This window comes from Alosa alosa, chromosome 4, assembly GCF_017589495.1.
Source record: "Alosa alosa isolate M-15738 ecotype Scorff River chromosome 4, AALO_Geno_1.1, whole genome shotgun sequence".
Taxonomy (NCBI): Eukaryota; Metazoa; Chordata; class Actinopteri; order Clupeiformes; family Clupeidae; genus Alosa; species Alosa alosa.
This window is the reverse complement of record NC_063192.1, coordinates 6,465,667-6,492,157: the sequence shown is the minus strand read 5'-3', so window position 1 is coordinate 6,492,157 and position 26,491 is coordinate 6,465,667. Positions and strand designations below refer to the sequence as shown.

At 43.5% G+C, this 26,491-nt stretch overlaps 2 protein-coding genes across 3 annotated transcripts in view; one reads left to right on the top strand and one right to left on the bottom strand.

Moving 5' to 3' along the window:
* Nucleotides 1-11,496, top strand: part of cntn3a.1 (contactin 3a, tandem duplicate 1) — a 77,047-nt gene extending 65,551 nt beyond the window's left edge. The window contains exons 15-23 of the mRNA XM_048240569.1: nt 717-875; nt 2,222-2,371; nt 2,774-2,844; nt 3,141-3,375; nt 3,743-3,858; nt 4,192-4,378; nt 4,901-5,013; nt 8,998-9,166; nt 9,787-11,496. Of these exons, the coding sequence (XP_048096526.1) occupies nt 717-875; nt 2,222-2,371; nt 2,774-2,844; nt 3,141-3,375; nt 3,743-3,858; nt 4,192-4,378; nt 4,901-5,013; nt 8,998-9,166; nt 9,787-9,878 (1,292 nt within the window). The 3' untranslated portion in view covers nt 9,879-11,496. The remainder of the gene's footprint in view (nt 1-716; nt 876-2,221; nt 2,372-2,773; nt 2,845-3,140; nt 3,376-3,742; nt 3,859-4,191; nt 4,379-4,900; nt 5,014-8,997; nt 9,167-9,786) is intronic.
* Nucleotides 11,497-12,509: 1,013 nt separating this feature from the next.
* The window catches only part of si:dkey-178k16.1 (band 4.1-like protein 1), a 49,347-nt gene continuing 35,365 nt past the window's right edge, over nt 12,510-26,491 (bottom strand). For both annotated transcript variants that reach the window (XM_048240894.1, XM_048240893.1), the window contains 14 exons: nt 25,797-25,894; nt 24,990-25,165; nt 24,042-24,229; nt 22,496-22,534; nt 21,122-21,157; nt 20,424-20,576; nt 17,478-17,528; nt 16,961-17,299; nt 16,389-16,634; nt 16,011-16,070; nt 15,799-15,891; nt 15,583-15,663; nt 15,298-15,414; nt 12,510-15,092 (listed from right to left, as the gene is read on the bottom strand). In XM_048240894.1, coding sequence (XP_048096851.1) covers nt 15,298-15,414; nt 15,583-15,663; nt 15,799-15,891; nt 16,011-16,070; nt 16,389-16,634; nt 16,961-17,299; nt 17,478-17,528; nt 20,424-20,576; nt 21,122-21,157; nt 22,496-22,534; nt 24,042-24,229; nt 24,990-25,165; nt 25,797-25,894 — 1,677 coding nt within the window. In that variant the 3' untranslated portion in view covers nt 12,510-15,092. The remainder of the gene's footprint in view (nt 15,093-15,297; nt 15,415-15,582; nt 15,664-15,798; nt 15,892-16,010; nt 16,071-16,388; nt 16,635-16,960; nt 17,300-17,477; nt 17,529-20,423; nt 20,577-21,121; nt 21,158-22,495; nt 22,535-24,041; nt 24,230-24,989; nt 25,166-25,796; nt 25,895-26,491) is intronic.

Here is a 26,491-nt window from a genome sequence, read left to right as displayed (position 1 = left end):
TTACAACGTGTCTAGGCATGGCAAGTTTATTTATATAGCACATTTCATTCATCGGGCCAATTCATTTTCTTTACATAAACAAAATAGAAAAAAATAATAAATACAAGCATATGCAAAGGGCAATATATTTGGCAATATATACTTCTTAATTTATCTTAATTTGTTTAAAAAACAAATATAATTTGTTAATTTATCTTAAGTTGTTTAAAAAATAAATTACATAAAATTGAATAATTAAAAAACATAAAAGACATAGGTTGTGTTGAATACACTGCTGTATCTGTCATCATACAGTATAAAGCCCGCCTCATGCCAGATGAGCAATTGTGATTGGATCCTGTTTTTTTGGTGATTTGGAAATGGCCGTCAATAGGTTCCTTTCCAGGCGGACCTGAAGAGCACATTCAAATTTACTTAGATTTGTCTGGGTTCACCCAGCTAAAGCTGATTGAGAACCCATTGTGTTTCTTCCCTTTCTTATATCTATTACAATGCATCTTCTTTCCTCTTTCCACGTGAGTCTATAATATACAGTATAAAATAACATGGTAGAAAAGCACACCTGCTCTGCCTTGACATAGAAGATATTTGATATCTGATTTATCAGGCTAACGCTGGTTGCAATAATCTCAGGCAACCAGATTGGTGAAGTACTGCAGCACATGTCTATGTGCACATCATGTTCACATTTCTCACACATGGCTCACCTTCCTCAGGATCCCCCGGCCCACCATCAGACCTGCAGGTAGACGAGGTCACAGAGACCACATCGTCCATCTCCTGGAGGGCTGGGCCTGACCACCACAGTCCCATCCTCACCTACATCATCCAGGCCAGGACCTCCTTTTCTCTGGGCTGGCAGGCAGCTAACACAGGTATGGAGCTCAGCTGAGACCCAGTACAGGCATGGCTACTGCTTTAGACTTAGACTTAGGGCTATGGTGTCACACCACACTATCAGAATTCCCTGACCCTAAATCTGGAATTGAACTGACCAGTGGCAAGTGGCAGATTTGCACAATAAGGTAGAACAATGTTTGAATTAATCAAATAATTTTGGTTTGACCGTTTTGTTATGCTTTGCTTCTGCCACTTCTGTATTTTTAATGTGATCCCCCCTCTCCGTAGAGGGGATGTAGAAACCCAAACTCAATTAAAAACTGAATCCTTACTTATTAAAATTACAGAACATGTGTATGTTGCATAGCAACCATGTAGTCTATTACTAGTAATTTATCTCTGCCGAACTGTCTCTGTATTTAACATTGGGAGCTCATATTAAGCTACAGAATATTCACAAAAGCTCGCCTTTGGGGCTACTGTTTTGAACACACAGACAGATGTATGTGCATGTTTAAGGCGGTTGAGCAATCATGGATCACTGCTAATCTTCATCTGAAGTACTATTCAGGTATTCAGGTATAGGTGTGGAGCTCGGCTACAGCCTAATACAAGCCACCCCATTCCCTGTGACTGCCTCTGGGCGACTGTTGAACACACACTCAGCTGAATGCATGTGCATGTTTTAGCCAGTATGACGAACCATGGATTACCGGTAATTACTCTCTGAAGGACTATTTACCCAAAGGGGATGAAAGCGGGCTCAGAATACGAGGGATTAGTCGGACAGCGTTAGGTCGTGCCCAGGCGTGTTCGCCGTGGGGCCCCCGGTTAATGAGCGCTGAAGGGGTGGACGTGCTGGGGATGCCGCATCAGGAGCTGGCCCTGCTTGTCTCCACATCCACCACAGGATTCTCTCGCCAGTGCAGGTTTATTATACGGATTAACACGGACAAGTGAAGCCACGAAGAGGGCATGCTGATGTGTGTGTGTGCTTTATTGATAGGAATAATGCATCTTGGATCATATTGATTATGGGATTTCAAGCAGTTGTTAGCAAGCTAGTTGTCAGCCTCACAGCATGCCAAGGCTTCCTAAATACGAACTGGTGTTCTCTGTCTACTTAATACTTAAAGTATTGTGAAGAATGAATCAGTTCATAAAAAAGAAAAAGAAAACATGCCTTTCTGAGATGTACTTATGGCTTGGAGATTAGGTTTAGTTTCAGTCGTAGTTAATTATGTGTGTAACAGTTTCTATTTGAGAATCGCATTACATTTTGAATTCAACATGAATGAATAATTAATTAAATTCCTTGTATTAAAGGCTCTCTGTTGACTTAAGTAGTTCACACATCTATTCTGATGTGACTTCCTATCAGTCCCGAAGCTGTTGGGAATTGGTCAGCTGTCCGCCACGGTCACCGAGCTCAACCCATGGGTGGAGTACGAGTTCCGGGTCCTGGCAACCAATGCCATCGGGACAGGAGAGCCCAGCAAGCCCTCGAAAAAAGTCCGGACCAAAGAAGCACGTATGTGGAGAATGACAGCTCCATCACCAGCTTCCCTCTTGCATGATTGGTCATTATAACACTATAAAAACTACAAATCCAGTGGTGGCTTGAGACTGAAGTCAGGCTAAAATCAGAACAAAAACTAGATGTTATGTGTTTTTAAATGCTGTGTACATACTGCGAGTCATGTGTTTCTGGTTAAATTTTAATGAAGAGAGTGAGAAATAAATATGTATGACCCTTATGATATTGCTACAGCAAAACATGTGGGATGGTTATAGACTTTTGCTCAGTACTGTATGTCTTTGTCTATGTTTTTTTAGAATGTTTTTAGTTCATTTTATTGATTCACTTCTTGACTGCTAAGCACGTTCGTACAACATGGCTTGTCTTGACTTCAACATGTGTTTGTTTTGCCAGTGCCAAAGGTGACCCCTACCAGAGTGAGTGGAGGTGGGGGAAGTCGATCCGAGCTGGTCATAACTTGGGAGGTAAAATACCATGAAGTATTTATAAATTAAATAAAATATAATATTTACTATATAGATATCAAATAACATATACACAGTAATCAGATAAATTGAATATTGTGTTTACAAACCAAGTGTTTGTGTGTGTGTGTGTGTGTGTGTGTGTGTGTGTGTGTGTGTGTGTGTGTGTGTGTGTGTGTGTGTGAGAGAGAGAGAGAGAGTCTGTCTGTCTGTTTGGCAGTCTGCATGTGTGCATATCCCTGTGTGCCTGTGTGTGTGTGATTGTTGTACACCATGTGTGTTTGTCCCTCTGTCAGCCTGTCCCGGAGGAGCTCCAGTGTGGCCCAGGCTTTGGCTACGTGGTGGCCTTCCGTCCTCACGGGGCACAGGGTTGGATGCAGGCGGCGGTCACCTCCCCCGACGCCTCCAAGTACTCCTTCAGGGACGACAGCATCCCACCCTTCACCCCCTACCATGTCAAAGTGGGCGTGTACAACAACAAGGGGGAGGGACCATTTGGCCCAGTGACGACCATCTACTCTGCTGAGGAAGGTTGGGAAAAAAACCCTACTTTTACCCTAGCTTCAAACTCTACTTCAAACATAACTTAGTAAAGTAAAGTACTGTAGGAATCCAATGCCGATTGGTTAAAGACCGGTCCAATTTAATTTCAATTTCAACGTATTCAAAGTCTACGCTAATTAGGATGCAACAACTGAAAACAATCCCCAATGGAGCGTGCAGGCTACTACAAACCATATCCATAACAAATATGAATGGGAAGGCGGTGTTTACTAGTCTCAAGCATGAAAGCTATAATTAATTTGAAGCATACAAATATCATTTTTAATCATATCAAAGCATAGAGTAATGTAGCTGATTATTCTCTTCATGGGTTGTGTGTGTTTTGGACACCCAGAGCCAACTGAAGCGCCCACTAGAGTCCGTGCCAGGAGTCTGTCCTCGTCTGAGGTGGAGGTGTCCTGGAAACCCCTGCCCTGGAACACCACCAAAAGACGCATCATGGGCTATGAGGTAACATCTATATGTTATTACTTTTATAAAAACCAAAAGCACAATATTCAGAGTCGACCAAAAAAAAAAAAACTTTAGTAAGTTTCCCTTTGCTTTCCCTTTTTTCATTTTGTACATTATGCCTCTCACATTGATTAGACTGTGCCTTTTATCCACCCCGATGACTTCCTGACTGGTGCTCCACTTGCTTGTGCTCCCTCTGAGGCACGCCTCACAAGGCCCATTGGCCCCATACACATAAGCCTGGAAAGTCCTTCAAAAAGTCCTTGAATGTGACGTTGAAGAAAGAGTGGGAGCCCTGGTGATGTATGTGTGTTGTGTGTGCGCCCCCAGCTGAGGTACTGGGAGCAGGATGCGACGCAGGACATGGCGAGTGTGGTGCGCACCGTGGGGGACCGGGCGCTCGCTGTCCTCCGCGAGCTGGACGGAAGCAGCACCTACCTCATCAGCGTGCGGGCGTATAACAGCGCCGGAGTAGGCCCACACAGCTCCGTGGTCAACATCACCACCAAGAAGCCCCGTGAGTGTCGCACCCCACGCCTAAACACACTATCTAATCAGAAAACTCCTGTGCAAGTCTCAAATCCACTAGCGGTAGCCAATCAGAAATCTCCTGAGCTCAAGTGTACTTCAACAACATTGTATCTGTTTAGATTAGCCTTTACTCAAGGCAATTGAGTATTGCAGCACTTGTGAGTGTTTGGGTGCGTGCATCTAACTGAGTTTTTCCATTTTGTGTGTGTGTGTGTGTGTGTGTGTGTGTGTGTGTGTGTGTGTGTATGACTGCTCAGGGAAAGTGAGCATTACCTAGCTACACCAAGCCTTCCTCAGGAAATTGCTCTCTCCTTCTTTATCTCTCTCTCACACTCTGCTTCACTGCTGATTTGCATTTCAAAGCATCCGCACCTCAAAAGCACCTGGCACCACACTCTGCGCTCAGTAAGGCCAGGGAGTACAGATGTGCACTAGAGCTGTGTTTTATTCCCCAACTCTTACTTTTACTTCTTCTTCCATTTCTCCTTTTTCCCCCCTGGCCACACAGCCCCGAGCCAGCCACCGACTAAGGTCATGTGGAACGCATCAAACTCCAAGATCATCCTACAGTGGGATCACGTCAAGGCCCTGGAGAACGAGTCTGAGGTGATGGGCTACAAAGTAAGACCCAACCACCACCAACACCACCCCACCGCCACCCCATCCTGTGCTGCACACTTTTCATTCCCAAAGAATCTATACAGCAAGCAGCACATTTTCTGACAGACATAATGTAATAGCCCTGTGCAATTATGTAACGCGCTTTGGCGTATTCTTCAGCTTATCAATTTTTTGCTCAATTTATAAAGCCTTATACACATCAAAAGGCCCTGGCATGGGCCTCCTTGGCCAGCCCGCCCATGCCATTTGGAGCACAGCTATAATTTCCCCCCCTCAGAAGCTGAAAGGGCAGCTCTGTAATGGGCCTGCGTTGTGAAATCAACCCCCTGCCAGCCACAGAGGGATTGCTGGAGAAATGGCTTTCTGAAGTGATCGGCCATGTTTATTGGAGCACCGTGGCGTGCTGAGGGCGGGACCGCTTTGTCACGCTGACAGCACCATTAGGCCGTGTTTAGGACCTCTGAGAGGGAGGCCATCAGGTCTGCCTCTTATAGCCAGTGGATGAGAGGCGTCTGCAGATGCTAGTGTTGTTGTTGTTGTTGTTATTGATTAGTCTCTCCAGCTTCAGCTGGACCACAGGACCACTGACTGTCTATGTTGTTGTTCTCATTTTTATTGTTATTGTTATTAATAGGTCTTTCCAGTTGCTGAGAGCTTTACTGTACTGGGAGTTAACCATGTTCAGATTGAATTTGGGCTTATCAAGGGAAAACAGGGTTAATAAACTCTAGCTGATTGCCTAAATTGGTGTTACACTGTACTATGACAGTGATTAATATGTTACTTAACTGGAGTTTGTGCGGCCTCACATAAACAGGGCGCATTCACCGACACAGGCCGAGGTTAAATTATGACCAATGGCTTGTGTACCGTGGGTTTTCAGTAGAGGAATACAGTACTGTATGGTCATTTGTGGCCATAAAGAGTAGAAATAAACATTAGTGCCTCTGTGGCCAAATATGTGAAAGCAATTAGGATAATTTAATTATACTGTAACCCACATATGGGCTTCCGGTCTGAAATAGACCCATTGTTGATGGTTTTATTTGAACAATCAAACAACCCCTGTTGAAAGCACCAATCAGGATTAATTATAATATTTGTACAACATAAGTGGTAGGTTGTACTTTATAGATATTGCTGAGTATAGATGAGATGTGTAGCCAACACATAGGATATTCTTTCACACCAAGTAGGAAAATCAGACCGAGCTTGTAATAAGTGGAGGCCTCATGCTACTTTTTCAATACGGGTAGAATGGAGTATTATTATACTGTAGTATTGACCTCTTCCAGTCATCTGCATGCTCCTCATACCCTCTGTAAAAAAAGAAACATGGATATAAACAATATTTGGTAAATGTTTTTACCATCTTTAGCTTTTTTGTCTTAACGTTTTATAATAAAGGACGAATCTAAATGACTAAACTCATTACAAATGTAATAACTGCATGTATATTTAAAAATGCTGTGGCTGTTAAATGCCATGGGAACACAAGAAATGGCAAAAGAATTAGTCAGAGAAAGAAGCACCTTGTTGCTGGAAATCCTCCAGTGTTTTTGCTCAGATGTACAGTATCTGTGTACGGCTGGAATACAGAATGCCTCCTCTGGTAAAATAGCCATGCACCATGGCCTGCTGGTTAGAGAATCGGACTTGTAACCAAAGGGTGGCCGGTGGAATGACTGGTAGGGAAAATGTGGGTGGAAGGAATGATTGAACAGTACCCTTGAGCAAGGCACCTTATCCCCAACTGCTCCCCAGGCGCCAGAGGGCTCAAGGGCTGCCCACTGCTCAGGGTGTGTACTGTATGTGTGCTCCTGGTGAGCTCACTGCTCCTAGTGACTGTGTGTGTATGTGTGTGCATGGATTGATTGGGTGAATGGGTTAAATGCAGAGGACAAATTTCCTTCAGAACAAAGTAAAGTAACTAACTTAAATTACAAGGTTGAGCTGACAGTTCAGCCGTGAATGGCATTGAATATTTGGCCAAAGCTATTGAATTCCCTTGGATGAAAAATTAAATATTATTTCAAAGAGACCATGGGGATAAGCTGAAGGATTTTGATTTGGTGTAAAAAAAAAAAAAAAATACTAATTGAGGACATGCCACTGCATGGGTTTATATATATATATATATATATATATATATATATATATATATATATATATATATATATATATATATATATATATATATATATATATATATATATATATATATATATATATATATATACAGTTAAGAATCAAATTATTCATACCCCTGGCAAATATTGATGTAATGTTGATTTTCTCTTGACCAATATGTTTGCTCTGACTGAAAATTACACTGCCACACGTCAAAAGGTTGTAAGACAATGTGGTAGAAACATGAAATAAAAAAGAAAAACATTTTTATGAAAAATGGCATGTTCAAAATTATTCATACCCTTTTTAAATAATCAATGGAAACATCTTTATTTACCAACAAAGCTCTCGAAATGATTCTTATAGTACCTACCAAGCCTCTCCATATCTCCACAATGATTTTAGACCGTACTTTTTTAACAGTAATCCGGGTTTTGAGGCAGGAACGATTATTTGCCATCATTTGCCATCACTTTGGCCTTGTGCTAACTTTTTTGACTGATTGAGGTCTGGACTCTGGCTGGGCCACTCTAAAATGTTGACATTGTTCTCTGTTAACCATTTCTTGCCTTGTTTAGCTGTATGTTTTGGATCATTGTAAGGTTTAATGGTCCAATGATGCCTATTGGGGCAGGTCTCTTGGCACACTGCCTGTTCTTTTCCTCCAAAATCTCAGTGTAGCCTTTTGCTTTAGTATTACCATTTACTTTGAGAAGGTCACCAGGTCCCCCTGGTTGAAAAACATCCCAAAAGAATACTTTTCTAACCCCCACAATTGAAATGGACATGTGTCATTGGAATTTTTTATTTTTTTATGCCAATCTCAGGCCATGTCCTTGAGTCAAAAAGAAATCCAGCGAAAGCTAGATTCTAAGTCCAGCTGTGCCCTTATAAAGGTTAAGCTGAGTTGTGCATGTTTGGAGAAGAGTGATCCATGATCAGCATCCAAGATGACCAAGTGATCCATTTTGGGATGGAGTCAAAATTTCAACCACCAAAACACCATCCACAATGTGGAGAATAGCTATAGAAATGTATTAGTTTTGGGTGTTTTTCAGACAATGGAACCTGGTGAACTTCTCAAAGTAAACGGTAACACTAAAACAAGGGGCTATATTGAGATTTTTGGTGGAAAAGATCAGGCAGTCTGCCAAGAGACCTGCCCCAATGGGCATCATTGGACCACTAAACCACACAATGATCCAAAACACAGCCAAACAAGGCAAGAAATGGTTAACTGTGAACAATATCAACATTTTAGAGTGGCAGAGCCAGAGTCCAGACCTCAATCTGTCAAAAAGTGAGCACAAGGCCAGAGTGATGGCAAATAATCGTTCCTGACTGAAAATCTGCTGTTAAAAAGGTGTGGTCTAGAATTATTGTGGAGACATGGAGCGGCTTAGTAGATATTATAAGAACCATTTTGAGAGTTGTTAATGCAAATAAAGATGTTTCCATTGATTATTTAAAAAGGGTATGAATAATTTTGGACTTGCCATTTTTCATAAAAATGCTTAAAAAAAAAGACAAAATGATTATTTTTTTGATTCCATGTTTCTACCACATTATCTTACAACCTTTTGCATGTGGCAGTGTCATTTTCAGTCACAACAAACATATTGGTCCAGAGAAAATCAACATTACATCAATATTTGCCAGGGGTATGAATCATTTTGTTCTTTATTTGACAGGACACTGAAGAGTGGACAGGAAAAGAGTGGACAAGGAGATGGGGAGGGGCTCGGGGGAATGAACTGAGGTCGGACTTGACCCTGGTTTGCCGTGGGCCCTGGGCACGTTTGTGGTACTGGACATCAATTGTATTTGAGTATACTGATCTCCTCCTCCCTGCAGGTGATGTACAAGCAGAACCGGCAGGCCCGGCCCAGCGTGGTGGAGACCAACGGCACATCCCTGGAGCTCTCGCTGCCCGTGGACGAGGACTATGTGGTCCAGATCAAACCAGTCAGTGAGGGAGGTGAGGGCCGAAGCAGCAGACAGATCACCATCCCCCGGGTAGCAGGTAGGAGGCCGTCCACTTTAACTGCGCTGTTTGTCCATCCACCTACAGTATCCCCCACTCACACTCCCCAGTCTGTCCCCACTCTAAGCAAGGCTGTGGTGGTTAAAGGGTTGGGTTGGGGTGGGGTCTGCAATTCTAGTCCAATACACTGTTTGGTCAACTCCGCTGAATGTTCCTATATGGGATACTCTAACTGTTCTGTGTGTGTGTCCAGGAAATTAACCTTACTTGTTCACAGTCCTGGCTCTTTAAATGTGAAACCAACATAGACTAAACCATTAACAAGCAAATCAAGCCTTTCAATAGTTTTGCTTTAGGAGCACAGAAGGCAAGGGGTGTAATTCAACAGTAATCTTGAAACAGTAACCTTTTACCAGAATTGCAGACATTGCCTTCAAATTAATTGCTATCTGCCCATATTAATTGTATTGTGGACTGACTGGGAAGGACAGCCATATGACTTAGTTTGTTCCATTGCCTATTAAGCCACTGATAGTCAAAACATGTCAGAGTTTTTCACATTTGAAAATGTCTAAATTTGACATTTTTGTTTGTTAAGGCTACAGTTGTGCTGTTCTGTGCTCTCTCTCTCTCATTGTCTGTTTGGCTTTTGTTTGCAGGGGCGCATGTGGTTGGAGCGGCATGGCGGACTCCCGTGTTGCCGGCGCTGGTGACGCTGGCTCTCGCCCACACAGCCAGGATGTTGTTATGACAAAAGCGGCTCCTTCTGGACTCGCCGAGTCGCACAAGATGAGAGGCAAAACGAGACGCTAGAGAAGGAAGGCGAGGCACGGAGCGCTCGCTCATGGGAACTGGCCGAGAGCAGCCGCCGTCCTCATTAGTTTTTACAAAGAGCCTCATGAAAGAAGCTGCAGTACCCCCACCTCCCTCTCTCACCCAGTCGCCACCATCCCACCATCCCTTCTTGCCCTGGAGAAATGATCAAAACTGGGTCTTGAGTCTGACCATACCAAAGCTGCTTTAAAGACTGCTGAGTAGGAATTGTGGCTTCTATCTCTTTTTTTTTTCATTCACATTGAAATTCCTCACAGGATTTTTCTGAACAAGGCAACTGAATGTACACAAGGATATACAGTACTTTGGAACCCAGCTTGGCCCTATGAAGTCTAATTACTTGACTCTGATGGGTGGATTTTACACTTGTTTTTAAATAAACTCCATTTATTAAAGGAGAACTGCAGATCAGCAGACCTATCCTAAGGGAACGTTTTTCCATAGTATAACTGTGCGAAAAGGCCTTCAGTCAGTCCCATGCTTGAGGTGGCTGATCACTGCAACACAAATGACGAGAGAAAGGATGCAGAACTTGGGTGACACTGAATCATCATCACACACACACACCCCTCTCTCTCTTTTTCTCCCTCTTTCTCCCTCTCTCTATGTCTGTCTCTTTCTTTCTCTTTATCACTCTCTATGTCTGTCTCTTTCTTTCTCTTTATCACTCTCCATCGTGTAGAGTCTCTTACGTGACCTTTGACCTGTTCTTTTGTTGGCTGATTGTCCAGGTCGCAGAAGTGAACAAGTATGCGGCCCTGTAACTGGATGACCTTGCCCATTCATTTTCTCTGGAGTTGTTGCAGTACACACATTAGGGCTGGTGTTTCTCTCCTGTTTGCCCTTCTCCCCAGTTCACAGCTGTGCTCCTAGGCTCTTTGGCTTCAGGCCTGTCCCTGTCCATAACACCCCACCCTACTCAACCTGGCCCCTGGCTGTAAGTGGAAAGAGCTAAAGACAGTGCTAAAGACATTAGTCCTGTGCCCCTCTCCCCCCAATCCCTCAGCCATGCTGTGCCACCAGCTTCCCTCGTCAGTCCCGCAGGTCGTCACGCTACGCTGCGCTAGAGCTAGCGCGTGCCTCCTCAGTTCACACACTGTACATTTGATGAAATCCTCAGGACCCCAAAAAGAGCCTTAAATGTATCGCTATCGTTATCATTTTGATGACTGGTATTATTGTTGTTACTATTTGCTATTTGGAAGGCGTTCTTGGTATTATTATCATTCAGATGATTTGACTGTAACACAACTGGTTTCTTTTGTGTTTGCTTTCTACACCATGTTTTCAGACTTCAGCCGGTCAGCAAACAAGTAAATTGTGCAAGTTGGTTTTGCGAATGAGTTCTGCGTTTGGCAGTGACAGTGACAGTGGTTTGTTTGTTCGTTTGTTTTTTTTATTCGATATGGCTTAATGTTTTTTTAAGTCCTTCGCTTTTGAGCATGAGCTGGCTGTGAACATGACTTAGGAAAAAAAGAGAATTTGAATGACTCAAGTGACTTTTTACTGGAAAAAATAAACAAAATGTGAGTTAAGTTCACGTTTCCTTTGTATCTACAGTATATGTGTCAAGCAAGGCCTCGATATAAATGTCTGTATGCACTTTCCTCTCCCACTTCATGTGAACAGTTATGACTGTTTATATGTCCTTTCCAATGAGATATTTTTAATTTCAGAAAAGAAAAAAAGAATTATGACTGCCACTGTAATTTCATCAGGAGCATTCTGCATTTTGTACCTGTGATTTCACAGTTGCTGCTTCTTCATTGGCCACAAGAGGGCAGAATGTGACTTAATGTTCATCAGTGGTCAAACCTGTCTCCTCTCAAGTTCAAACGGGAACACTTTACTTGACGGGTGAGTTCATAACACATTCATAGCAGCTGTCGTAAACTGCACATAAAGCATTCATGACTGTTTCATGAGACATGACTCAACATTCATACCAAACCTTTCATGATGTGGAAGACAGAATGACGACAACTTGTCAAAATAAAAGTCCAACAATCGCAAAGCAGCAATACCGTTTTTGATTCAAACCTTTTACCTGATCACGTCACATCTGAGTCAATGGGCTACTCCAGTGCCAAAAAGACAGAACATGGTTAAGCAAATCATTTTTGTTTCATAAAAATGTATTTGTTTTATCCTTTGCAGATGATTTCTCATCTTTGGAATGTCCAACCGTTCCAGGTAACACAAATACGGGTCAGCTGAATGTAGGCTAGTTTAGCTACCAGAGTTAAACTCCGTGATTACGAATACTTCACAACTTGTATAGTAAAGTGACATTCTATGTAGACTTCATAAGATATTCATGAAATATTTACAAAAGCTGGAGAGAAAAACGGCAATGCTGCTTTGTGATTGTTGTCGTCGTTATGTCTTCGACATTCATGAAAGGTTTGGTATGAATGTCTTGAGTCATGTCTCATGAAAGTCATGAATGCTTTATGTGCAGTTTATGACGGCTGCTATGAATGTGTTATGAACTCACCCGTCAAGAAAAGGACTATACTAAATAGAGTCAGAATTAGAATGCATTATGTTTATTATCTACTCAATATTTTATTGTGAGAACCAAAGTTATCTGTATGCAGAGAACAGAACCTCACTTGGGAAACCAATTAGCCAAACAGAAGGGAAAACACATCATGGAAAGAACCACACACTGTTTTTGCCCGCTAAGTGTATGTACTCATTTATTTTGTTTTATCTAGAGGGGGGGCAGAAACACTGTACATGTCACACACAGAGCAATGCGAAGAATGGAGTAGGAAGATTGTAAAAAAGAGGAAGGGGGTCATCAGTATTTTATCAGCCAGGCCTGACAGCCTCAACCAGCTTTGAGGATGGAGTAGTCAGTGTTGCACTGTAAGGCTTTAAGACAGTGACTTCAAACCCAATGCAATTAAAACCTGCTAGGGCATAAAGTATGGTAGGTTCAAGTCATTCACTCACTACAATCTCCTTTTATACAACATAGCTCAAGATCAGTATACCTCATCATCATCATCATCATAGATATTGAAAAGACCACCAGGCAGAGAAACTAAGCCGATGATCTATCTCATTGGCATTCTTTGTGAATTTCGGCACATTGGAGATTAATTTAAAAAAAAAAAAAAAAAAAAAAAAAACTACGCCCACACTTTCTTATGAGACACCACAGGAAGGGAGAGCCTTGGATAGGGGCCCGTGCTTTAGAACACTCGTACAGACAGATCACATGGCACAGTATCGCACGGGGTCGCTTCACTTCAATAGTTACAGTTCCAGACACCAATCACAGGTTAGGATTATGGTCAGCTCTACACAACGCAAACAGTCAAAAGTTCACTGACAACCAGTCACTGATGACTTCAGTGGAAACAGATCAAAGTGAACAAACCAATTGAGCTCCTGTTCTTCAGGGTTTCTGAGTTGGCATCAATGGATTTTCTCATGAAAAATACTTCAAACGCTAAGATTACAAGGATGATGGATTCTAAACAATGTTGCGATGTTCGTCTTTATGTATAGTCTTCACAACAGTAACTTTACAAAGTCCTATACAATCCACTGCTTAACAAAACTTTTTTTTTTTTTTCATTTGTTTTCAAGACTTCAAACGCAGACTCCCCTTCCCCCCAGTGTCATGATGGCAAAGTCAGATCTCAGAGGGTAAATGTACACTTTAGAAGAAAATAAAAGCATTGCCCGTTACTCTAGGCAACTTAAAGCTTTTTTTTAGTAATGACTGCATGCACACAGTTTCCATCATAGATGACTTAATTTTGTGATGGGTTTTGCTTCTCATTTTGCCCTTGTAATTTTATGCAGATGTATATTTAATCAGTTCAGACACTCAACAGGCTCAGAGTACAGGTCTCCAACAATATTCAACCTTTGAATAAAACTAACAAGATTACACTATCATCTATCCAAAAGTAATCCTAAAATATTCAAGAATTTTTCAGAGCGTTTTGACAGTTTTCATTAAACAGCAAGCAGACACAAAAGAATCTCCTTTTTGTTTCGGAACATTTTTGTGAGCAGGTAATCAAGAACCCAGTTGATCGGAGGTGGTTTGTGAGCAGGTAATCAAGAACCCAGTTGATCGGAGGTGGTCCTGATTCGTAATCTCCAAGGAAACAGTGTTGTTATCTGACATTCCACTTATCTGGCAAGGTGAGCTGGGATGGTGAGATATTTTTTTTCCCACCTAGACAACGTTCCTCAGAAACAGGGTTAACAGTGGTTCAGTGGCTGTCTGTCACTCAGCAGTATCCACCCGGCTACCGTGGCCAGCACTTAGGGATACCAGACACAGCAGTGTATCACTAACACTAATGGCACAGACTGTTTCCAGTCTTTTGATCTGTGCCTTTTCGTGTTAGCTTGCACCAAATCACATGGATGAGCTCACTGATCCGTGTGGCTGGTTTTTGGCTTTTGTGTGACTCGCTCGTCCACAGTTTAAACGTTGTGAAGTGAACCAAGATTTTTTTTTTCTCCACAGAAGAATACCTGCTCAACTAGTACATGCAAACAAATGTGTGCACTTAAAATCATTTGTTTTGTTTTTTTCGGCTAGTAAAATGATTTACATAGACATCTTTTAACAGGCATTTCACCTACTCTATTCACTGATCTTGCTGACATTTCATATATTTCAGTATATCAGTAGACAACTGTATACTTACAGAAAAAAAAACAATAACTCATCATAACTTCTGTCATCAGCGTCTTCAGGAAGTATCTTTTTTTGCAAATAAAACACATTGAAACAGCTTGAGTTTGTGTAATGTAGCACAGAAAAACCGTTAAAGTATCAGGCAATAAAACTGCTCAGAATGTTCTTATCGTTGGCTGAGTTCAGTTGCTCAGGGAATAAAACCATGTAGAACAAGACTGGGGTCAAATAGAAGAAGAGAAGAGATGTATCCCAGGGGCAACGTCTTTACGTTACTGCCTCTGACTGTAAAACTGGAGAGGCGAGGTACTGTAGAGCCATCAGAGGCAGTCCTAGAGACACAGACCCTGGAGAGGGAGATTTTGGAGTGTAGTATCCAAGACCAACTGGCAGTGGTTAAAGACAGTAGATTCACAGTAGGATAATTCTTCTGAGCAGGTTCCCGGACGTTTTAGACTAGAATGAGTACAGATACAATTTAGAATTCAGTGAAACTATCACATTATAACATATTCTGTTTATGAACTATAACATGTTGTCCTGAACAGCTTTTTGTGGCTGTCTGTTTTTAAGGCTGAAGCTCATGACAACATTTTACGCCCCCACAAGTGTCAAACTCTGAACAGCTATCAAAGAAAACACTACCAACTGACATCGGTACCTAACACTCCTCATGTGGATCTTGAGTGGAAGATTCTGTTTCCCTGACAACTACAGCCTTGGTTACCAACATGTCAGGATGTTGCTGCTTCGCCTCTTTTATTGCGATCGCGAGTGCCTAAGGAGAGAAGACAGCAGTGTGAAATAAAATGTGTTACGGTCATGCATCTGGAAACATCTTAGGATGAATGAAAACATGTTTGAATTTCATAGCAGCCACTGTAAATAAATAAATAAACAAACTAGTACATATACAACAACACATAAATGAAACATCCAGGCCGACCTGATCCTGGTCTACGTCATCATCTCCAGTGATAATGATCCTCTTTTCAATCCTTGTCTCCGAGTAGCCCCCTTTGACCGTCTGCAAAAAAAATAAATAAAAATAAAACTGAACATTTTACACTCTAATTTCACTTGAAGTTTAAGTTGAACTCACTCTTTGTCACCAAAAGAACACATCACAATAACTTTCACTGCCATTTTAACATGGCTTTACCTTGGTAACATGAGTTGTGGTTGCCGATGTCACACTCTCTGCCACAATCAGCGGAGACCCTGAACCCTCTCTGGCGAACATGCCAATATTGATCTGTTTAGGCAGACATATGCATATTACCTATATTTTCTGCATTCAGAGAGCTATACTGTGATGTTAGGCCACAGACAGTGTAACAATCTCAGCACTCTCAAGATTCTCAGTTTACTCACGGGTGAGCCACTCTCTGTGACTGAATAGGAAGCCTCTCTGATTGCGCTCCCTCTGTGATCCTGTGAGATAAAAGGAACCGTGTGATAACTGCACAAAGTGCCATGACTGAGAGCCTGGAACAGTGAGATTGATCCCGATTAGATGTGTTCTTTCTGAATGAGATTATCTAAATGGATGGTGAGAGGAGACGAGATAATGGGTTTCGGGGTAAAGGATCTACATTCAAGATCTCATCCACCTGTCCATCTTCTACAATAAAAGGGTTGGTATAGCATATATGTATGGGCATTGATGCAGTATATTGTGCACGTTATCATACATTACAGTCTTGCAATATATGTGTATGCTATCGTTACATGCTATTGTTATGTGCTTACTTGGTCAGTGAACTCCATGATGGTTGTGGTGACCTCTGATCCGTTGGGTTGCGTCTCGACCTTGACGCCAGTTTTCCTCATGGCAGGGGGAGCAATATCGCTGCCTTCTCTGCTCATGGGCTGGGGAGGGCGATGAGTCACCTCCGTTGTCTCTTTCTTTACCGCCTGAATTGAGGTCAGCTCAGCGGCCTCTTTCTTGGCTCTCTGGGCCAGTGCGGTGCGCGGTGCCTTTTTGGGCACAAACGGCTTAAAGAGGAGGATGGCACATTGAGATAAAAATAAGTTAGTCATGTAGTGCTGGTACGGTACTTACAATGACACGAAACAGAGAGAGGAAAAAAAGGAGTCTGAACAGAAGAAGTTTAAATATATACACAAAATGGTAAAAGCAAGCACGGAGATGAAATAACTGATTTAAAAATGAGTTGTGAAATGTGTTCTGAACTAATTTGAAAATAAAAATGGGATGCTTGTCACATACTTGGTTGGACACATAGATCAGATCACACAGTCATGCATCTGTCCAGAAGGGGTGATCCTGGTCGAAGAGTAGGAGGAAGGAGATTGTCTACCTCAGGGCGTTTGGGAGGCTCTACAGGGGGGGCCTCTTCTGGGAGCACAATCTTCTCGGCTCCCATGATCCACGCAGAGCTGTGGTGAGACGCTTCTGGAAACTCAGCCAGGAGGTCTTTTTCGCCCAGTTCAGTCATGCCCCTGGAGAACTCCTCCATGCCCGTCTGCAGGTCCATGATCACCGTGAAGTCCACTTCGGCCTCCAGACTTGACGTGGAGCTGACCGTGATGCTGGAGCATTTGCGCTCGATTCCCAAGTGAGTCTCTTTCGGGTAGAGCATCTCATGTTCTGGGTCATCCTCTGAGACCGACCCCAGTCGCCGCTCCCACGGCTCCCTCTGCAGGACAAAAGAGGAACAACTACTAAAACAGTCTCGCATGAGTCAATACGATGACTCATTAGTATGCTTAAAAAAAAAAAAGACAGAAGGTAAAAACACAGCAGAATGATGAGTCAATGTGATGACTCATGCATTATATGAAAAAAGTGGTACATTATTGTAGCTAAAGAGGTACCTGAGATTCAGCTAGACTCTCAGCATGAATGGCAGGAGCGGCAACCGCCTCCTGCAGAACAGTGAACAACAGTACAGTTAATGAATATATATCGCTAAGCACCCTACAAGTCAGCTGAGACATGTGCAAATTAGCCTTACACCAGTACATCATCAATATATAAACTGCAACAATGTACAAATGCTAAACAGGAAACTGTGTGCAGGTACTCCCTCGTTTTTAGCATCAAATCATTCAGTAGCCCCTCTGTCTTGGACACATGGTCCAAACAAGCTGGGGCACAATGGTTTCATGGTAATGGTATCTGAAAGATGGTTTCTCCAAACAGCAGCACAGCTGATGTACACTACATTTGGAACTAGTTACAGTCAGCTGTCCCTCTCTATGTCCACTCTAGATGTAGAAAGAATCCACCCTCACCCTCTCAAGGTTTGTCAAGTATGAAGGACCACACAGGAGACTGGAGGCCAAAAATTGTTTCAGCTTATTAAGCCCCGTTTTGTGACATTGCCAGACATTATTAAGAAGCCCCGTGCAGAGTCCTAAAGAAGTTCAAGAGCTGACATTTGCTGGGCTTCCCTCCAGAAAGGTAAGCATTTCCTGCCCTTGAGAAACATGGCTGGGTTGGCGCCAGTTCCAAAGCTTTTTTTTTTTTTTTTGGGGGCTTTATTATTTTCCTTTTGCCTGCGTGTAATAAAAAAGATGCCGTGGCAACCACTCTCACATCAAATAAATCACTGTCGGATTTGATGTGCAGAAGTCATGAAGAGAGGCGCCAATTAATTGCATCGAGCTAACCATGTGACATTTCAATTTAGATATTCTCACTTGAACAAGCATCTTTCTTTTTTACATTTCCTTTTTCAAGGTTGCAGCAGCGGCAGCATTTTGCGTTGTGCAAAAAAGCCATTTAACTCCTTGCAAGGCCATCAAATGTGAGCCCTTGATACCACTACAGCCACTAGAGAGAGAGGATGTTGGAGATTGGAGGGAAGGGCTGTGAGTAAAAGCAGAAAGTTAAGAGGAACACAAGCCAGACGCTTATAAGCAATGACAATTATGCAGAGGAGGGGGGGACTACTGGCGTCTATAATGCGGCAAGCAGATGCTGTGCTGGGCAGAAAGGGAGAGAAGGACCAGAGGCAAAGGCAAGGCTGATGGTGGCCTCACCAACAGAGAAACAAGCTAGTGCAGAAAGAAAGCCTCGTGTCCTTGGAACCCTTGCAAGGGTGGGGTAGTATAAAAAAGGCTTTTGGTATTTGTTTTACCCGCCTGTGCAATAGGTGAGTGAGGATGCTCTGTAGTTGTGTATTCAGGTGAGAAATGCAAAATCGGGAGTGGATGAATATGCTGAGTTCATGCGATGCTTTTAGTTTCCTGTGACTGAACAAGCGGATGCCAAGCAGTTACCACTAGTCTCCTCTTGGTCTTTACCATACTGAAGTTCTTCTGGAGGACCCCGCTGTGCTCGTGGTTCTTGAATATCTGTCTGTTACGCATTGTGACATCTGGTTCTCTCGTTCTCTGTCCCGAGATCACAGAATGCAGAGGCCCCATTTGGTCAGGGGCTGAGAACTTTGAACCGTACAAGACATTGAAAACCTGGACTGGATCTTCACAAAGAAGCTTGTCATCTTCAGTGGCAAAGTTCATGAAGAAGGCGCCTCTAACGTCCTGTATGTCCTGGTGTCTGCAGTGCGAAAGGCCTCTGCTTACTGGATAGTGACCATTACTGGTCAGTCCTTTATCCTTATGGGCACCATTGTGCTCAGAATTTGAACGAGAGTTGAAATGTTCAAAGGAAGAACAGTCCTGTTGCCCCTTCTGTGAGTCAAAAGCCCTTTCACTGGCCATTTTTTTCTCGGGGACCTCGGTTGTTGCAGGACTGCTTCTTGTGTCTTGTGTTTGTTCTTGCGGATTTGACTCCTTGTTGACTTTGCACTTCTTTGATCGCACGGGTTTCAAAGGAGCCCTCTTTGTTGATCCAGACCGAGCCTCAGTTTTCTCATGTGGCCGGCCCTTTGATATGGGTATCTGGTTCTTGTCCTCCTCCGCTGCGCCCTCTCTCCCTTGCAGGCTGCTCTCACTTCCAGTTGCCTCCTGTTTCTTCCCCCAGAATCCGTCCGTTGGAAATTGAGTATGGCCATTTGCATGTACCCGGCTCTCGATCGAGAAATGTTGCGTGGGCTCATAACCGCGTTGCTTTACCCGCTCGGGAAACTCCAGCACAGTTCGGTCAAGGCTGTCAGCTCTGGTTCTCTCTGAGTCCTGTGTTGATGGGATTCTGTCAGTTTCTCTTTTCACTGCTTTGACATCCATTTCTGTCTCATCTCTGTGTGAGGTTCTGGCCTTTAGCAACTCGTCCCTCAATTCTGCCTCTATATCCCCACAGGGACGGCTTACTAACGGAGCTACATTCACTGGTGTCTTGCTCATTTCCTCATTCGAAATGAAGGCCAGGTCTCTCTGGCAACCATCTTGCTTCTCAATCAATATGGATTCCTCAGAGGCCTATGTGTTAATATAAAGTGAACAGTTTCAATGACCTGTGTCTCTGTTACATGAGCTAGCATGCTCTAATGTTACTCAAATAATGGCTACTGTACTGCAGAAAACACCATCTGGTTTTAATATATAGGGCCCTGCTACTAAAAGCAATCAAACCTACTTGTACACTGTGACCTTCATGAGTTCTATGCACAGAAGTGCGGCCATTTAAAAGATCACCATCTACAAAGGCTATGAAAGCCTCTCCTCTGACCTTCAATCACATTACCAGTTGGTATGGATTGCATCAGTGTCCTCGTTAACTGCATATAAAAGGTAAAAAGAACCCTTCCAGTAACAGCCGCAGATTTTTATGGTCATATCTAAAACATCTTTTCCCCACATTAAATCGCAAAAAGCAGACAGCCTCCACGCTGACCGTCTCGCACCCATACTTACGGCTTTCCTCTCAGGGGTGCTGCCGGGGGACACGCTGGACTGGCGTTTCTCCCGGTGGACCAGCTTGCTGTTGGGCTCCCGAAGTGCCCTCTTCAGCTCGTTAATGCTGGCCTGGTGCTTTTGCAGCACGTCCTCCGGCTTGTCCAGGAATGGCTGCATGGGGGTTTGGGTAGAGGTAGAGCAGAACAGAGCAGAGACACGAAAGAAAGAAGTGAGTATCACAGACAAACGAGGGTGGCACCTGGGTGGCTGTGAGAGTACACTAATAATGTGAGAGTCTAACAATCGGGACTGTTTTGAAAAGCCTTTACGGATGAGACTTTTTGCCGCTAGCTTGTGATAAGCTAAGAGGAAAAAGTATACATGCCAAAGTTGATGGTGTTTCTAGACTATAGAAGTACCGGTACACACACACACACACACACACAGAAACACGTTTTGTTTAAGTGGAAGGAACCTCTTAAACACTAATTACGACTCTTTAATGCATCAGTCACCAGTACTATATGCTACACATGCTTTAGCAGACAATGATGAACACAGAAAAAAACAGTTCAACATTCAGGAATCTTCTGCCTCTTGCTGATAACAACACCATTACAGGCATCACACACAGAGTATACTGTATACATAGAGAATGAGGCATAAAGGACTTCCAGTCAGAAAGACCTTGCGTGTGAACTCGGGACAACCAGTACCTCCTGTTTGGGACGCGGGGCTATGTCCTGGTCCAACTGTGGGAGGGTGTGGTGCAGTGAGTGAGACGCAGGCAGGGGCAACGATGGAAAACGCGCAGGGGTAGGTGGGTGCAGGAGGCGGGGCAAGAGAGGGGGTGAGAGAGAGAGTGGGGGGGCAGAAGCAGAGAGACAGAGCAATGCAGGTGAGATCATACAGTAAGACGGGCAGTGTAGGGCACATACACAGACAGCAACCGGACTCCTGAATGGGTGTGGCCCAGCACTGGCTGGGACTTACGCAAGAACCAGACCACATCCAGGCAGAGTCTGAACCAGAGCCATTCCATAGTCAGCTATGGACAGGCACACAGACAGACAGACAGACACAGAGACAGACAACAGCAGAGGGAGAGAGAGAGGGAGAGAAAGAGAGCGACAGAGAGAGAGAGGAAGAGAAAGAGAGAGAGAGAGAGAGAGTCCTCCTCTTAACCAACTCTCCAAGCAGAGATGCAGACAGAAATTAACACCAGAAATGGAGCTAATCAACACGCAGACGCAATCAGGGCAATGCAGAGTGGAGTAGTGGAGAAAGCCCTCGACTGAGACGCCCGCTAGCAGCCCTTCAGCACAAGGAGAAAGCCTGCTTATCAACAGCCATACTTAACAGGCCTGAATTAGAAGAACATTCACAATTATTTTTTTTTCTTCTTTCTTCTCAGCAAGTGTGTCCTATTTCTGAGACGCCAACTTTGATTTATTTCTCTCTGCTCTGACAACTACGCAAACATTAAGACAGATAATGAACATCAAGGGGACTGTAAGGTGAGGAAATCGAAAGACTATCTGGGACAACAGGAAGATGAAAAGGCACAACTAAGGAACTCTACTGCACAAGACTTATGCTGCTCTGTTGCATACTCTATGACTCAGTATACAAACACAAATGTAAAATAAATATAGAGAGACATATGCTTAGATGTACATATTAATCATTTGACAATTTATTTATCATTTGAATATATCTTATCTATATTTGTGTTACAACAAGAGCAAGGCACTAACAACACCACTTGAAAGACTTTAATGTCCTGAAAGTACATATACTGATATAACTGTATGAGTATATAGTCCTGTCAGTTACTTTCAATAATAACAAAATATAAATGTACAGTATATCAACCAGTTCCTTTACTCCATGTATTTTAGTTAAGACGCTGAATCGAAGCAAACACATTGAGGCGATACAGGGATGGGATATCTCATTTGTACAGGCCCATCCCAACCCTCAGGGTGTCCACTAGCCATGATGAAGAGAGATGCGTGCGTGAGGACAGGTTTGAAACAGAGACAGACAAGGACTGACAGACGACAGTCAACCGGGAGGGGAAAAAATACCTCAGCCTTAGCGTCTACCGGAGAGCCAGCCTCGTCCGTCTGTGAGCCCAGAGAGAGATGAAGAGAGAGGAGCAATTAGAGACCAAGAGAGATGGATTAGGTGTCAGCAGAAGTAGCCGGATTACATGAGAAATATTAGGATTGAAGGGAAAAGGAGGAGAAAGAGAGAAAATAAGAGATAGAAGAGAGAGAGAGAGGGTGAGCAAGAGAGACAGAATGAGAGAGAGAGACAGAGAAGGAGAGAGAAAATAAGAAGAGAGAGAGAGAGAGAGTGAGCAAGAGAGACAGAGAGGACAGAGAAGGAGTGAGAAAAGAGAAAGAGAGAGGAGAAGCGAGAGAGGAGAGCTAAAAGTTAGAGCGAGAGACGGTGAGGGAGGGGTGCTGTGGAAAGGTGCAGTCAAAGCCGAGATTAAGTGAAGAAGAAGCGACCAGAAACGCATTAGGAGCTCGATTCCAGGAACTACAGGGGAGAGAGCAGATTAGACAGACGGGTAAGAAGAAGCCTGCGCCGGGGGGAGGCACAATCACAGAGTCAGGAGCAAGCAAGAGCAGAGAACAAGATGGCAGAAGTGACTGTAATAGCAGGTGTTAGTATAGCATCCGAGTCAGTTGTTAACGTTAAGATGTTTTGTCTACTCCAGGGGAGCAGTGTGTTTTTGCTTTCTCGTACCAGTAGAGACAACCTGTGACTGTGACCAATCCATGACCTCTACATTTTTTAACATCTTCCACTGTCTGAGGTGTACTCAGTGTGCCAGTGTATGGGAGAGAAATGCAGGTGTTGAAACATGATAAAGATTTAGCAACTTTTCACTCATTTGACAGCTGACAGTGAGACAAACTAGTCTGAGAACCTTGTTCATTATGCTATAGTTTACTGCACATGTACATTCTGCTGTACTAATGTAACATTTTGTCAAGACATGTTTAAGTAAACAAACGAAAGACATCACAAGTTGGTTATATAGGACTGAGAAAAGCAGATGAAGAGAATAAATATTGTTGGAGATGGCAGTGAAACATCTGTTCATACCTGAGCACTATCCATAATAATTAGTGATGAATAAATACTGCCCCCAGGAGAACACTGAAAACGGCTGAACAGCGAGTCTCGTTCTGAAGTATTAAAAACATTAAACCAGAAAATAAATTCTCTACATGCTGAAACTCTGCAGTTGTTTCTCTTCCCCCAAGGGATATTGAATATTTTAACAGTTTCATATTTTTACTTGTTCTGTTGTTTGTTCCAAATCCCCTTGCAAGTCAAGGGGCCTGTCTATTCTTTAATAATTATATGCCAAATATAGGTACGACGTCCAGAGGAATAAAAAAGCAAAAGAAGTCTTGTGTGAAAAAGGGGCTCGTAGGCGGTGAGGTATCATAAGGGATTTAATATTTAGCCTTTCTAATTTTATCATCAAAGGCTTCAAGTGGAGGCTGCTAAGAAGGTGAGCATTATTGTGCAGCCAGGGAGGGGACTATGGTTGATTTGAATGACACCCCATTTTAGCTTGACACGTATGACCACCCCCCAGACGTCTTCTACCTTTAGCTCCGCTCCCCGGCTGGCGGGGACGGCCTCTTCTGACACGCGCTCCTGGTCTTGGTACTGATCGTAGTCTTGGTCAGCGTCTTCATCCAGGTCCTGATCCAGGTCATCCTGCGGGGGAATGGGGGTGCGTGCGCTCGAGCTGCTCTGGGACATCCGGTCCATGTTGTCCCCAAGAGCTGCCGCTGAGTGGGACAGTGACACGAGACATGCGGTCAGGGAGAAGTCCACTTCAGTGGGTAGACTGCTGACTTCAAATAGAAAGTTATATTGGAAAAAATCTATCAACAACATTAAAGACCAGATTTTCAGTATTAAAGGATCTGTATGTAAGAAATGTATTTCAGTTAATCATAAAATGGCCCTGATATGTCACTAGACATTAAGAAATCATGTTCATTTCAAATACTTATATCACTTACAACAGTAGTCCGGCCAGGATATTGCCATTTAAAAAGTGTAAGTTGCAGCCCTCAACTGATGTTGAGGTTGTGTTTTGTCATGTAATGTTGTGTTTTGACCTGATGCGCCACCCTCCACCTATCTACTAATCACAAAGTCAGTAGTGTTTTGGCATCCAGGTTGGCAACCTCGAGTCAGGGGGGAGGGGGAGGGGATACACCACTCTACAGTAATTTGAAAGTGATTGCAGTACCAGTTTTGGCCACAATCTTACATATGGTTCCTTTAAAAAACGAGTGGTTTAGTCGTCCAGTGAGACATTTATCTTATGGAAGGTGGCCCATTAAAGCCATCTCTTTTGTTTGTTAGTACACATACAATTCAAGACAAGTCACATCAGGCCACCAGTCTATCGATGTGCAGCTTGAAGCTGAAGTTGACATGAATGACATGTCTGTCACAATCACACGAGCCACAAGTCTGATTTCCCCCCGCATTCTGCTGATGTGTGTCCATCTGTACATCTGTGGGCTGGAGCCCTACCTCCATCCAGGCTGCGGGACAGCAGGTACCTCCTGCTGATGGACCTCTCAAACTGGGGCGCGGGGCGGTCGATCAGGGCACTGGCCTGCCGCGTCTGAGCCTGGGTGCGCCCGCTGTACCGGAACTTAGAGCCAATCACCAGGAACCCCTTCGGTGGAGGCTCAGGAGACACCAACCTGTGGAGAAAACGAATGTAACCATGGTTCTATGGAGAAGGACACAACTTTTGAGATACTGTACACCCTATGAATCTATTGCCTTCCAGGGTGATGCTAAAACAATTCAACTGAAGGAGAACCCTTCACATAAGCTGCAACAGCCTACAAGAGGGCAGGACACCACTACACTATACAGGATTGAGTGTGGGGTATGAGTGGATGCTATTCCTGTTTGCCAAAAATTGGGGAGAACATCCCCCTTGTAAAGGTACCATTCCAAACAAGGAGGCTGCTAAGGATCAAAGGCAAAGTCTGCAATGCTGACAAAAGGTTGCTGATGTTCTAGCACCACCAAATCAAAATTCAAAAAGTGTATTGGTTTAGAATCATGATCTCTATCTTTAATGATAGTAATGCTTGTAGACAATATATTTTTTTTTTATCAAGACAAGAACAGAATACTAACAAGACAAGAATAGAATAATAACAATAGTGTTTTCCAACAAATTCAGTAAACAATAGAGAAGTCATACTGAAAACAATAGAAAACCACCCCAAGGATCACTGCTGTGTTCCTGTTAGACTTCGTCACATGCTACACACACAGTCTGCGTGCTGGAAACCCAGTGGTGGTGTGACGGACCCCTACCTGAAGAAGGTGTGGTGCTCGATGCAGACCTTCCACAATCGCTTTGAAGCTCTGTGGTTAGGCAGCTTGAAGCCAATGGTGCTCTCAAACTGCTCATACTGATGGTGTTGGTGGAGAGAGGAGAGGGGGTGAGGTGGGGTGGGGGTGGGGTGGGGTGGAGTTGAGGTGGCGGAGGGGAGAGGAGGAAGGGTGTGAGGGACAGAGGGCACCAGGTTAAGTGTAAATCCTGTGAAGTGGTGGTGTCAGTGAAAAACTGAAGCAGACACAAATCACACACACACACACACACATGCGCACACACACACACAGAAAACTAACCCTTACTGTATGTAGGACAGTCATCATATGCAGTCCTCATATTTAATGAACTTGCTTTCTCAGATGACAGAGTTAAGGAAATACGCATTACTGAAGCGTGCTGAGGACATAGAAATACTAGCATCCAATTCCTTTATCAGCACATACTGTATATTGGGCTTTCCAGAAAGTCAGAGAGGGACGAGCTCACTGTAAAAAGACTGTGTGACTGATAATCACTCTGGGAGTTAAACACCAGAACCAGCAAAGTGAGTCACCACCATTCGGCACAGACAGCGAAAATCCCCCACATAAAACAACGCTTTTAAAAAGTATCCTCCCAGCCTGCCGGCCTGCCCACCATGCGGATAATGCTTTCTGCTCAGCCCCAGAAAAAT